General features: G+C 31.3%; 2 protein-coding genes across 6 annotated transcripts; one reads left to right on the plus strand and one right to left on the minus strand.

The window, feature by feature from the left end:
- The first annotated feature begins 258 nt into the window (after positions 1–258).
- On the plus strand, positions 259–3,936 carry LOC105109755 (uncharacterized). 2 transcript variants are annotated; one of them, XM_011004549.1, is made up of 7 exons: positions 262–673; positions 2,485–2,556; positions 2,664–2,731; positions 3,137–3,275; positions 3,365–3,448; positions 3,574–3,669; positions 3,753–3,936. In XM_011004549.1, the coding sequence occupies exons 1-7, from the start codon at positions 389–391 to the stop codon at positions 3,756–3,758; spliced, it is 750 nt and encodes a 249-aa protein (XP_011002851.1). In that variant the 5' UTR covers positions 262–388; the 3' UTR covers positions 3,759–3,936. The 2 variants fall into 2 exon arrangements, with proteins under 2 accessions (XP_011002850.1, XP_011002851.1); XM_011004548.1 differs by lacking the exon at positions 3,753–3,936 and having other exon boundaries at positions 259–673; positions 3,574–3,681.
- Positions 3,937–5,615: 1,679 nt separating this feature from the next.
- LOC105109756 (protein PXR1-like) lies at positions 5,616–6,394 on the minus strand. Of its 4 annotated transcripts, none has more exons than XM_011004553.1 (2): positions 6,034–6,394; positions 5,616–5,980 (listed from the first exon to the last, which is right to left on the minus strand). In XM_011004553.1, exons 1-2 carry the CDS (start codon positions 6,362–6,364, stop codon positions 5,730–5,732), a joined length of 582 nt encoding a protein of 193 aa, XP_011002855.1. In that variant the 5' UTR covers positions 6,365–6,394; the 3' UTR covers positions 5,616–5,729. The 4 variants fall into 4 exon arrangements, with proteins under 4 accessions (XP_011002855.1, XP_011002853.1, XP_011002856.1 ...); XM_011004551.1 differs by having other exon boundaries at positions 6,028–6,394; XM_011004554.1 differs by having other exon boundaries at positions 5,616–5,973; positions 6,027–6,394.
- Between the last annotated feature and the right edge of the window lie 8,150 nt (positions 6,395–14,544).

The following is a 14,544-nucleotide window of genomic DNA, read 5'->3' on the forward strand; positions in this document are numbered from 1 at the left end:
TTTTTTATGGAAGTTTGGTGTTTGTTAAGCTGTAATTTTGGAAGATATTTTAACGTTACCTCTTAAAGAATTGTTTATATTGTGTTTTCAGTCAAGATCAGTGACGTACTTCCATGTCAGGCGAGCACTAGCAAAAATTTTCTGGCGAAAGTGTAAGTAAACTCCACGACCAAGTCCACTCAAGTCCAGCCAAACATTAGAGACGAGGTCCATTTCGTAAATTCCGCGCACCCACCTTAACCTTTTGAAAGCCCCACTCTCCCACTCCCCCTCTCTCATGCCATCTTCCTCCACTTCGAGAGAGAGAGAGAGCGACACGAACCAGGAAGAACTAGAGAGAGAAAGTATAAAAACATCTTTCACATTATAGAGAGAGGGGTGGGGAGAGATGGTTGATGATTTGATGGTGTGTGTAGACAGAATCATAGTGGCCTCAAGTTGTTTTGAGCCAGTTAATAATGGAGAAAGAGAAAGAAATGGTAGTGATGTTGTTGGAGTTGAAGTAACAAGTAAGGATGGTAATGTGAAAGAGAGTGTTGGTTCTGTGAAAGGAAACGAAGAAGGGTCTTCATGTTCTTTGAAGAAAGTAGAGATGGTTGAATGCAGGATATGTCAAGAGGAAGATGAGGTTCTTGCTTTGGAAGCTCCTTGTTCTTGTAATGGCACCCTCAAGGTCATTACTTTTCTCTTCTGAATTTTGAATATTTTGAATATTTTTGGTGGTGGGTTTTAATTTTTTTTTGGCTAACATGTTTCTGGATTTCGATTTTTTGAATGGATTTTTCTATTTGTTTTCCTTCTTCTAAAGCTTAAAGCTGCGTTCTTTCTGTTTTATGGTGTGCTTTCGGGATGTTGGTTTCTTCGGTTCTGAGGTTTTTGTTGATTGTCTTTGAGTTTGACATTCTACTCCCCCCCCCTCTCTCCCCCTCTCTCTCTTTCTCTCGTCTTGGATATTGAGGTTTTTCTGTCACTTTGTTTTTCATCACAACTCTCAGGTCCTTGCCCGTCTGGGAGTTGTATATAGGTTTAGTTTCCAAATTTGAACTTCAATTTTCTGAACGTGATGATGCTTTGAGAATCGGTTATGTTTTGAGTTCCAAAGTTGGGGTTTTTTCATGCATGTTATCAGCTACTTGTGGTTTACCATTGTGTATTGGACATTTTAGGTGTTGGTGGGTGTGTGCATTTAATGAGTGTCCATATTTTGGTGTGTGTTTGTTGTACAGTTGACCTTCTCTTTTTGTGTGGGTTTTGATTTTATAAAACACTGTTTGATTAACAGGGAAGACATGTTTTGGTGATAAACTGATAAAGAGCTTTTAAGCGAAGTCCATGTTTTGTAATTCGGCTCAAATAGTTGAGAGTTATTCACGTTTACAGTTGTTACTGGGGATTATTGGTAGAGGTTGCTTGAAGTTATTTTAACTTGGAAATGAATCAAAATAATGTATTTTAAATAAAAAATATTTTAAAAAAAATAATTTGAAGTAAAAAAAAATTACAAAATTCTCAAAAGTGTTTTTTTAACGCAAAAACAAACACATTTTGAATATTTTCTCTGTACAAAATGTGAATATTAAGGTATATTTTACCCGAATTTCCTTATCAGCTTGAATAGATTTGTGTGAAAGGGCTTAATTTTTTGGTTTGAAAGAATTTATCAAGGGACTAGCACTTTTCAATGTGTACAACAGTTATCTTATCCACCGTCACCATATATTGTTTTGTTAAAAGTTCCCTGTTTTTCAGTAGGTTTTCTAACAAGTTTCCTATTTTGTGCCACAAGTTCAGTATTTCATAAAAGTTGCTGTTTACATTTTTTCTTTTTGTATGCAATAAACCAACCTAGGGGGAAGGAAAGGCATTTTCCACGTTCATCAGCAGTAAGGACCAAATGGAATTTTATCTTAAAGCTCTTCACCTGATGTGATTAACACAAATGCATAGAATTTGATAGAGTTGACGCATTTTGGATTTGATGGAGTTTTTATATTATACTATGCTTCTAGATGCGGGTTGCTCATAATGTGTATCTTTCTTTATAAAGATTTCCAATTGAAGGCTGGTTTTAGCTTGGAAGGGTATACAATCAAAGTTTAGATTAAAGATTCTTTCTTTTCTTATGTCCTCTAGCTGCATTTTGGCTAGCATGCCGGAGAAAAATAAGAGAGGTTTTGGGCTAGAGGAGTTGCCTTGTATTTCTAGATAGATTGCAACTTGCTCTGGTTTAGAGTATGGAATTCTGTTTGTTTTTTTTTTCTTATTTTTAGCAAATGGGCTGCATCCCCATTTGTGCTTGTCAGTAAATGCTGCTCTTCTAAATGTGTGCGTGTAGTTCCCCTAGTGCTAATCATCAACATTGGCATTCAAGATGTTGGCATGGTGCAAATGCACGGTCCAATTATGGTTTGCTATAGTTTTTAGCAGTCTTTGCTGGCCGCCATGTATGCCATTTCCACTGATTTTTATTAGTTTCACTTACAGTTTGCTCATAGAAAGTGCATTCAGAGATGGTGCAACAAAAAAGGTGACATTACCTGTGAAATCTGCAATCAGGCAAGGGGTTCTGCAAGCTATTACAGCAGTTTTGTATGCTAGGTGCATTTCCAGAGGGTATTTTTGTGATGCATGATTTTGTATAAAATGGGCTTTCTGGTTGGCAGGTTTTCTCACCAAATTATTCCCTTCCACCAGCCCGCAGCAATCCTGATGTTATAGCAATTGATATAAGGTAATAACTGACTACTGGATTCTCCATCATGCAGATGTGATAGAGAGAATGAAAAGTAGAGGGGAAATTATAGGATATTTTTAGGAAAACCTAGATACTACCATTATAGAAAATGCTGAATCCATGTGAAGCTCTCTTCCAAAATACCGGTTTCTGAGGCTAATAATGGTTTGTGATTGCATAAGAGGAAGTAACTTGGTCCAACTCTGTTGTAATCAGGAATAGAGCTCTATTGTAATTTTATGCAGAATATGTTTTGAGTTTCTATATACCGATGCAGCTTCCACATTTTCTCTCCTTTTGTTTGTTTTGCTTTCAACATCTTTTCTGAAGATATTATGTATTCTAGTAAAATCTCTTCTAAATGTTTTTTTTTTTTGTGTGTGTTTCTACTTTCTCAAATAGGCAAGCATGGGGCCACCACATTGATCTGCATGATTCTCATCTTCTAGCTCTTGAACATCAATTGCTGCAATCAGAGTATGAGGATTATGCTGTCACTAATACAAGCAGCCTTGCTTGTCTTCGTTCTGTTGCTCTCATTGTAAGCAAACTGTTTCTGAACAACATTCTTATGTATATCGATGCTCTTTTATGTGCTTTCAAGCTAATTTCGGTCAACATTATGTGCAGTTGCTTATAATCTTGCTACTCCGCCAAGCTCTAATGGTTACAAGGGATTCAGGGATGGTGCAAGAAACGTCATCATTCTTCGGTGTAAGTTATGCTGCCCTTAATAGGTCGGATACACTTGTGAACATGCATGTATAACTCCACAAACATCCCTATCCTTGAAAAATCAGGTGGTTTTATGGCTAAATTTAGAGATATCACATTTTCAGTTTCAGATTTCGCTTCTTCAATTCGCTGGTTTTCTTTTGCCATGCTACGTGATGGCCCGCTCTTGGTACATTGCACAAAGCCGAAGGAGGAGACATGTATATCTTTGATCATTTACTCTACCTGGTTTGCTATTCATCTGCTGATGTGTTTAATTTATTCTTTGTTTTTTCAAACACAGGGTTAAGAGAGGCATGGTTTTTGTGCTTTTGCGTCTCTTCTTGCCTCTGACGGGCAAAGCTCTTTTGCCCATGGCAATTTGCCATGTTGTATTTAAAGTAACAGCTACCAAAATGGTTGAAAAGAACAGCATTGGAAAGGCATTTAAGTATTAGGGTTTACCGAAGCCACCTAAGAACTCAAAAGAAGATGTAAATGTGAAAAAAAACGTTTACCGAAGCCACCTAAGAACTCAAAAGATGTAAATGTGAAAAAAAACGAGTTCATTAGTCATTATATTTCTTGTGTTAGAGGCAACAAAGCATCCTGTTGGATATCATGGGATGTATTGATTAGTAGCTTAAGAGTGGTTTGTGCAAGAAATGATTACACATGTCTAGAAGAGGATGATGGCGATAACATCTTGCTCACTGCTTGGTTTCTTTGGAAAAACACTTGGTTGGATGGCATGATTAACTGGCCATGGAACAGTCTTGGCCATTAAGCGAAATCTAATCCACCACGCGTGGTCCCAGGAAGCATCAACATTACGAGGTTCAGCACTCAAGTGCTCTCGCCGCCTGGGCAGCCCTAGTTTGCTAGGCCTCTTCTTGCTTGTGTAATGTGAGACCTAGTTCTCAACATTTTCAATAATTCTAATATGTAATGTAAAGAATTAAAAAAAAAATTAATGAGAATACTTTTAAAAAACATCCTAGCATCTGCACAAAAATACTACCTCTAAATCATCGCATAAGTGCCATTGGAGTTGTCAATAAAACCTCTAGTTAATCGATATAATAACAATCAAGCAGTCGGTCTCAAACCGCCTCGAGGAGTCATTGTGGATTCTATAAAATCAGGCAATCGGACCAGCTTGCTGCAGCGAACGATGTTTTTTTGTTCTAATCTGTAAATTGGAACCTTCAAATCAGCAGCTCAGCGCAACTGCATTTCAATCATTGAAATCTTAGAAGCCACAAGGACATGGTATGGTAATCCATTCAATTCATCGTTTGAAGACAACAAAATGTGGAATTTCACCATCAAAGACAGCCTTCATTGCTTCATCAATTTTAAAACATACCAACGTATTCAAACACAAGAATCGCAAAACCATTGCAATACATCGAAGGAATAACTCACCATTTCCCAGGCAAGCCCCTTTCATGATTCAAACCCTGATTTCTCCCCATATTACCAAACCAATGTCGCAATCCTGTTAAGCAGAACGCTCACTATCAATATCCTTAATACCAGCGAAACACCATTGAAATAACTTTGTGCAGAATTTTACTTTGTTTTCAAGAAAGCACTAAACTTTAGTTTTTTCTCCTCATTTTATCCCAGCAACTAAACATAAATCAAGCAACTGAAGGCTAATGCATCTAGTAGTTAGCCAAATTATTCAATTTCCTTGTAACGATAATCCAATATGATCAACTCAAAACTTAACATAAGAAAAAAAAGTCTTAAGTTAGATTGCCAGAAAAATCCAAAAACAAAGCAATAATAATCATCATAAGAACGCAGGAACAGAGCCACGAGAACTGGTTTATTTTGAAAAATAAAGAGGAAAGCTCACCACTCAACTAAACAGGAAACGTGTACAGCCCATACAGGCAAAGACAGCACATTGGCAGGTTCACTGAATTGACCAGCCAAATGTAAGTCAGTAGCCACTGCTGTCAGGGTCAGGCCAAAACTGCCCAAGAAGACCCGCAGCACTAAACCTAGCTAGTTTTAGAATTATATAGAGTCTGCTTTTAACACACTGGATGATGATCAGCAGTCAGCATTCTGGTTTCTGCTTTACAAATAACAACTAGTGCAACCAAAATTTCTCAAGCAATCTATAAAGTTCGAAGAACAAAACAATCTAAGCTGAATATGTAAATTTCAAAGCACATAAACATATTTGAAAAGCAGTAAATTTCATTCCCAACAACAATTGAAATACCCAATTATCCGATTACAAGACGTAACATCCTTTTTTCACTCAATTATCATCCACTTGTTTTCTCCTCCTCCTCTTCCTTTGGCCCTCCTCCTCCAATCCATCCTTCTCTTCCTCCTCCCTCTCCTCCTTTACCTCTACCTCTCCACCCTTCCTCTTCCTCTTCTTCTTTTCCTCTTCTTCTCTAATTTCAATTTTGTCCACCACACTCCCATTCTCCTCAACCTCTGCCTTTTCCTTCTTTATCCCATTGCTCTTCTCAGTGTGCTCAGCCAAATCACTCTTCCTCTTCCGCTCTTCTCAGTGTGCTCAGCCAAATCACCCTTCCTCTTCCTCTTACTCTTCCTCTTCCTTTCCTTCTTACTCTCTATCTCCTCATCTCCCACACTACCCTCTTCCTTAACCTCCTTCTTCAACATCTGCTCACTATTATTCACTAACTCGGATTGACTCGCCTCCACACTCCGAATCAAAGATGAATCCTTTTCGTGTTTCCGTCGTTCGGATTTTGAGTGAAGCCGTGACAGCTCATCGAAAGCGGCGGTGGCGCGACGAAGGTAAGCGTTTAAGGCCTGGGAAGCGCCGTTCTCAGAGGATACGAACTTGGAGAGTATAGAAGCCGCTTTGGAGATTGACACCGGTGCTGAATCTGTGATTTTGCCGGTCACCGTCTTCATGTTTTTAGGGTTTTAAGGATTTGCTAAAACCCTGCTTGTTCGTTAATGCTTTTATATTATGAGGAGCGGTCCGCTCCAGATGTTTGTGTTGGGCTCCAGCTGGTTGTTGGGCCATGCAAATATTATAGGCCCGTACATCGGAGGCCCGGAACAAATTGTCCACGCCCGTATATTTATGTTCGCTGTGTGGAGTTGCTACTTGCTCCTCAGATGGACTTGTTTTAAATGAAATTTTATTAGTCCTATAACACTCACTGTGGCAAACTGTATCCTTTTAAGTTAATTTGTATAAAGTAAAAAAAAAAATATTAGATGTGTTTTAAAATATTATGAAATTATACTTAATAAAATAAATTAAAATGAAATCTATATATATAATTTTCATAAATACATTATATAAACATAATTTATTTACATAAAATATTAAGTGAAAAATAAACATAAATTACAATAATATTTTTGAAGCATTGTGAAAAAAAAAACTAAAACATAAATACTTTTTAAAAATGGTGAAATAAAAATTATAACAATAAAAGAGATTGCATTAATTAAAATTTAAATAAGAATTAATGAAAACTTTGTTTTTACTTTCTCTCGTTGAATAATTATTAATATCTTAAAGTTTTGCTTTCTCTACTTCAAGAATATGTTTTACTTCTTTTACTAGCGTTGACTGTAATTGTTATTGTTATGCAAGAAAGTCAAATTACAGCAAGTTATGTCAAGAATATGAGTTTGTGAATTATTTCTTACCATTATTCCCAATATACCATAAACTCTTGAATCTTCTTGCCGTTTGAATTACAAGTTCCTAAGAAATCCAAAAATGATTTTAATGTGTATGTATTAAAATTTATTAAACTGATTTTTTTATGTTATCATTTATTGAGAATTGTTTTCTCCCAATTTTTTTTTATAAAAACACATAAAAGTTTAAATTACTAATAGACTTTGAGAGTTATCTAACACAATTGTGTTGACAATGTTATTCTGATAAATACATACTGAATATTTAGTTTGGTTTTTATTAAAAAAATAATTAAAATAATTAAAAAAAAAACAAAATCAATTTAAATTGACTAGTTTCAGTTTTTATGTGTTAATTTTAAAATAAAAACTATTTTTTTAGTTTAGGTCAGTTTTTTTATGGTTTTGTTTTTTTAATTTGGGTTCAGTTTGGTTTTCTTGGCTTTATGCTTATAAAATTGAAACCGAACTAACCCGATTAATTTTTTAAAAATTCTAATTTGTTTAATTGGTTATTTTCATGATTTGATTTTTTTAATTATTTTTTTTATTTTCTCAATTTAATCAGTTTTTTAATTTTTTTACACACCCCTTGTATTCTAGCTATTATTTTCCAACTCATCCACCAATATTTTTACCTTCAAATTAGGATAATTAACACCATTATTAAAGAAAACTTAGCTTCCATGTACCACAAACTTAGCTTCCATGTATATAGCAATGACATGATACCTAATCAAATGTAAAGATTTCAAGTGATTATGTGAAATAGATACAGCTTTAAGAACTATAAGGGATGATATATATATATATAATGACCATGAAAATTCATTAATTACCATTAAAATAAAAAAAATTATTATCATTTAAGAGGTTTTCCAATACTTTTAATATTTTAATGTTGTGTTTAATTAGTGTTAACAAAAACATATTTGGTTGGAGATATGAAAATAAATATAAAATAAATTTGTTATTATAATAATTTTAAAATTAATGGATCCAAATAAAATGAACCTGAAAAATTCTTTAAAATAAACTTAGAGACATCCTCTAAAAAAACTCAAAAAAATCTAATAAATATGGATTCAAGCATGGTATTCCCAGTCTATATACACTCGGAATATGTCCTCGGGCAAATAAACACAGCCCATACTCCCTACTTAGGCTCATGGGCACATGCTCAACTAGTATAGACATGTATCCTAACGCACTCATAAGTTCAAGTTATCACTCTTGAACCCAGCATGTTTGAATCCAAAAGGCACTATAGTTATTAGTTACATCAAACTCATAGATAATTATATTATTTGAGGGAGATTAAACATAATGGTAATCTTTAGAGTCCTTTAAGGAGTTACTCATATTATTGTGATACTCATATATAGAAACAATACTCTACACATGGCTATCTTGAAATAAACATCAATTACCATAACAATTGTTCCTTATCAAACTCCTCGGGCTCCTAAGATTCTAATAAATAAAGAACTAAGAGAAAATTTATATATGAGCATACCTAAGAGAATAAGTAAAACTCCCATAAATGGAGAAGCTTTTCCTTATCTAAACGAGCATTAAACAATTTAACTCTCTAAGGACTATATTTTCACAAAAATGAGTCTAAATAACTATAATGACCTTACTAACCCAAGAGAGCAAGTAGTCCTAGCCCACGCTCCCCACATAGGCATACGAGTGCTTAGTGCATCCCATGCAGAGCGTATACCCAGCTGGTGTCGGGTATGCATCCCACCACCAAGGGTGTCGGGCATGCCCCATAACAACCTTATGGGCTCAAGCTATCATGCTCGAAGCCCAATATTTTTAGGTTCAGGCAGAACGCTCAAACCCATTTTTATATTTAATGGGTTTAAGGTGTCATGATTGAGCTCAGTATATTTGGATTCAAGTAACACACCTAGATTCATTTTCATCTCTAATAGGCTTGGGTACCTTGTTCAAGCCCAACACTAGTAAAAAAGATTTCCTAGACCCCAGGCAGGTTTCTCGGTATTTTATACTGGTCCAATATATATTATTTTGATTAGAATACAGCTCAAAATATTATAAGGGTGAAATTATACTCAAGTTCCTCCTCTCCATAAAAAAAAAAAAATTTATGGCCTATAAATATATCATAAATCATTCAAATTAAAAGTTTATAATCTTTTTATTCTCAATATTTTTAGCATATATATTTTCAGAGTTACTGATTTTACCATTAAAGAGTCTCTACATCTATCAAATGAGATATCTTATAAGTACTATCTACCTTTACTCGCCTTACTAGGCACTACCATAGTTATTGGTCATTTGCCTTGCCATATGTTATTTTTTATCACTTACTAACTTTTTAGGTCTTTTATATTAAGTCTTTTATATTAAATCACTAGAAACTTTGACTATAAATAATGAATCAAATTACTTAAATTAAAATATTAATTAATTGTCTACTATGTTAAACATCTGGAATTTTAAAACTCGTAAAAAATAAATGTATATATTTTTAAAATAAAAGGTATAAGAGAAGATATTCCCTTTATTATCTTTACTTCTTGTTTTTTTTTTTTTTCAAGACGGTAACCATCTCTATAATTACATGTGGTTGGGCTCATTGATTTCGTGTAAATTCAAGCCACAACTAGCTTCCATTACCTCATAGAGATTCGTCTGGGCCAACTTGAAACCTGTAGCCTCTAGTCTTGCGGCCTAGGAAAAGAAAATAAAATAAAAAATATTAATCATGCCCCCCCCATTTTGCTAAAACTTTGTCAAGTAGGAATGTTTATACTTTGTTTTATTCTAGACAAACTAGCTTATTTTAAATTAAACAATGAAAATCCATTTTAGCGATTGTAATATAACATGATAATGATGAAAAAATAAGGGACAAGAAAGCAAGCTAGGATCGATGGAACTTTCTTCAAATGAGATGGTGACTTAGTTTTAATTGACAAATGTATGTATCCAACAAGAATACAAACATTTTCAAAACATTTATCAAATAATTTACCGACAAAACAAGAGCATCATCCCACTCTTTCCGCTAATCTTGTCATGAAAAATGGGAGGAGAAGAGGCAATTTTGTCAAACCTCGTTAAATAATATGATTCCTACTCACCATCGGGCGTACAAGAAGATATTACGTGGGTGCTTTTTTCTCTCAAGCATGTGTTTAGAATTGTTGTTATCTGGATGAAGGTATCTTGCCATGATCATTCAGAAAATGAAAGAAGAAAGAAGAAAGAAAGAAACAATGGGTAGGTTGCTTTGTTGGCTGAAATCTTGTGCCTTGAAAATGATTTTTGCACATTCGAGAAACCTTTTGGAACCCTAAAGGTAGATGTTGACCCCATCAACGTTTGACATTATTTAACCACCATGTATCTTTAAAGAAAAAAAAACAAAGAAATAGAGTGAGTTGATTAGATTTTGGACTGTTTTTAATCACTAAGTAATTATTAAAAGCTTTTTGTTTTTCTATTTTAAAAGTATTTTTGAAAAAATTTAAAAAATTATTTATTCCTTGTTTCAAGTAAATTTTTTAATATTTTTTTAATATACTAATATTGAAAATAAATATTCTAAAAATTAACACGTTAAAATGGCATTAAAAATTGGTGAAAAAAAATTAATTTATTGAGGTTGGTAGAATATACTTGTGAAAAATAAGTTATTAATTCGAGATGATAATCATTATTTTAAATATAGAAACTATATCAATAAAAAAAGATGAAATAGCAACAGAATTTAAAAAAAAAAACCCTTCCTAACATCACATAAAACAAGATAAAATAAATTAGATATCAAATATAAAATTGTATGTTGTTGATTAAATGTATATATTTCATGTAAATTGACATTTTATTCCAAAATTATTTGTATTACTAACATACTTATTTAGCGTATTAAAAACAATAAAGATGCTTAGTTTGATTACTCTGTAGAACTTTGGAAAGGAATAAAAATATACGAATAGACTCTATGACAAAAGAATAACACTATGCAATCAAATTTCTATTTATACGTTGATTTTTTTTCCTTTTTTACAAGAGATCAATCATTTATCGTTACATTCTATCATCTATGAGCTAACAAACCATGTTGTATGGGATTTTAATATAATTTTTGTTGTAGTTCCTTTTTCTACGATGAAATGGGAAACCGATTCAAGAAAGCAATGGATTTTTTTTAGAATGAGGATGCTTGACAAGGGTATTTTACATTCAAGTCTTTAGCTACATAATTGATGAATAATGTGTTTATTTTTGTGGCTGAAGTTGTTTTTTAAATAGATTTTTTGTTTATAAAATATTAAATTAATGTGTTTTGATGATTTTTTATTGATATTGAAAATAAAAAATATTATTTTAATATATTTAATTTAAAAAATTAATAAATACACTCTAATTCTTTTTACCAAACACTAAATAACAGGGATGAATAAAAAAATTAAAAAAACTCATTAAACTAAGAAAATTAAAAAAAAATAATCGAACAAACCAAACTGTAAAAAAACCAATTAACCAATTGGAATTTTAAAAAATTAATTGGTTTAATTCAGTTTTACAAGTCTAAAATCGAAAAAACTGAACTGAACTCAAACAATAAAATTAACCCAAATCGATTTGAACAAGTTTTATTTTAAAAAACTGAACTAAACCGCATCCATTTGGTTTTGGTTTTTTTTAAAAAAATTCAACTTGGTTATTTTTTAATAAAAATCAAATAAATAAAAAATGATTACATCTGTTTAATAATAAGAGTTTATTTATTTTTGTATTTTAAATTTTTTAAAAAAAATTAAAAAATTAGATTAAAATTTATTTATTTTTGTATTTTAAATTTTTTTTAGAAAAATAAAAAATTAGATTAATAAATTTTTTATTGTTTTTATATTATTTTGATGTTATGATGTTTAAATGATTTAAAAAAATATTATTTTAAAATATTTTAAAAATTAATGGATGTCATATTACAGAATAACCCTACCTAAATTATCGTGAATGTGAAAGGATTTTCATTATATTCTATGAATAAGATCCGTGCAATTTTCAAGATTTTTCTGTCCTTTTCATTCGAGTTCACAAGACACAGGAACCCATGATTTCTGCCATGATTTCCGATGGCTTCACTGTTATACGACCCTATCCCACGGTCATGCCTTCTCGGTCAACGACGGTGACCCACGAACTATCAATCCAACTCTCACTTTCATAGATTATTTAAAAAAACAAAATCAAGGAAAATGAAAGAAAATGATAATCAAACAATATAGTTTTCGGCCCAATGAGCATATCTTAGTCATTTATGACAAATATTATATGAATATATTGTGGAAATTAAATTTCTGTTCAGTATGATTTTTTTCAAATTGATTTAATTTGTACCTTAATTTTTGACACGTGAAAAAGTTCATGGATGTATTTAGTTAGACATGAATTTTGAGTTAAATAAAAAAATTAAAACAAAATTGAGTCAAGTTTTTAATTTTATAAGTAGTAAATTTTTTAGTCTTGAATTCTAACTTATACTTCATTTATTATTAAAAATATTTTTTTTTATCATGTTATTAACTGAAAATATTTTTAATTTATTTTTTATCGTAAGTTGTTTATAAAAAAAAAATTGAATGATAATTCAAGATCAAAAGTTATTTTTCATGAATTATGTCAAACACATATTTAGACAATGTTTAGCTTGACGACTGGAAAATATTTTTGAAAAAAATAATTTTTTATATTTTAAAATAATATATTTTTAATATTTTTATATTATTTTGATGTATCAATATCCAAAATAATTTTTAAAAAATAAAAAATATTATTTTAATATATTTTTATTAAAAAACAATCATTCTATACGCTTAAATACCTTTTTAACCTATCATATCATTTATAAATCAATTATATATTATTAATAAATTACATGTTTATCAACCTAATTTATAAATGACTGGATATATAGAGAAGTTATTTTCTAAATATATTTTGACTTGAATCAAAATTTTTATTAAAATAAAAAATATAATAATTAATTTTTTACTTATGAATTCTTATTTATAATACACATATTCATTGAAAATATTGATTTCAATTAACTTTAACCAAAATACTTCTTATTTAGAATTATTTTAATTTATTTGTATCATAAATTATGATTGAAAATCAAAATCATTTTTTATAAATCATACCAAAACAAACTTTTGGGAAAAATATATTTTACTCTCGTGGATCTAACAATGTATTGTTTAAATATTTATTTTAGAATTTCTCAACGCTGATCTTATATTTTTTTCAAAAATCCAAAAAAACTTAAGAGGCATCTTGAAATGTTGTATAGGCTATGTACTAACATGAAAAAAAATAATTAATCTTTAGCAGCAAGGTGTGACCGTACTACAGTTTGACAATGTATCCATCCAAGTATAATCAGACAAGCAGAAAACCGTGTGGGTCCCACGTATGACCAGAACGTGGACTTTTGCGTTCAGTTTAGCTGTGTCTTTTGTGGGGCCATCCTACAACCCCAAATCTGTTTGAGCACGAACTCCAAACACTGTAGTTTTCCATCGGAGACATGCTGACAGGACACGAGCAAGTAATAACATGCCACGTGCAACACAGACACGTATTTGGTAAGTGAAGTGAGTGTATTTCGTGGGTGTGTAAGCAGGAGTGTAAGAGAAGGTACAGGATCGTGTCAAAGAGACAAGTGGGATCCAACGTCAGAAACATCTACCTGAAAACGTAGAAACTGCTCTGACAGTGATTTCCCGCCAATATAAACTTTATTTAGAGGTTTTTTTTTTAAAAAAAATAGTACAGTAAAAATAATTAGATGAATTCTATATCTAGAATGGCTTTTAAGAAATTTTAATAAAATTGTATGAAATAGCAGGTGACACCTGAGACTCTTCAAATTATGTTATTTCTCCATGTAAGTTTTTTATTGTGCTATTTCCTCATATTTTTATTTTTTTTACTGTTTTTTATATTATTTTTTTAATATAAAATAAATACAGTGAATGAGAAAAATATCAAAATTATGAATCAAAATTATAAAATCTAAAATGAATTATCTTGTTGATATATCTTGATCATGATTGCATGTTCAAGAAATATCAACTTAAAGTTGATCATGTCCACTTGATATGTCTACTTGATACGTCAATTTATAATTTATTTAAATTTTTTTAATGTTTTACATGATATTATTTTAACTTTAAAAAATTAAATGGTCATATTTTAAATCTATAAATGGTCATATTTTATGTTAGATGAAAATGTCGTTTTCTCCGTGCTACTGTTTCAATTTTTAAAAAATTAAAATAATATCATTTTGATCGATCTTAATCAATATAGTTTTAACTCTCACAACAATAACCACCATTTATGATTATTTTTAACATTGTTATCACCACAACAATAAT

The sequence above is a fragment of the Populus euphratica genome, unplaced genomic scaffold, assembly GCF_000495115.2.
Source record: "Populus euphratica unplaced genomic scaffold, PopEup_1.0 scaffold228.1, whole genome shotgun sequence".
In the NCBI taxonomy this organism is placed as follows: Eukaryota; Viridiplantae; Streptophyta; class Magnoliopsida; order Malpighiales; family Salicaceae; genus Populus; species Populus euphratica.

Coding starts and splice junctions, on each gene's coding strand:
- LOC105109756 (XM_011004550.1), bottom strand. CDS start 6,364: ATGAAGACGGTGACCGGCAAAATCACAGATTCAGCACCGGTGTCAATC. Junction 5,964..6,004: donor AGAGGAAGAGGAAGGGTGAT/TTGGCTGAGCAC, acceptor AGGAAGAGTGAT/TTGGCTGAGCACACTGAGAA.
- LOC105109755 (XM_011004548.1), top strand. CDS start 389: ATGGTTGATGATTTGATGGTGTGTGTAGACAGAATCATAGTGGCCTCA. Junction 2,732..3,136: donor GTTATAGCAATTGATATAAG/GTAATAACTGAC, acceptor TTTCTCAAATAG/GCAAGCATGGGGCCACCACA. Junction 3,449..3,573: donor AAACGTCATCATTCTTCGGT/GTAAGTTATGCT, acceptor TCACATTTTCAG/TTTCAGATTTCGCTTCTTCA.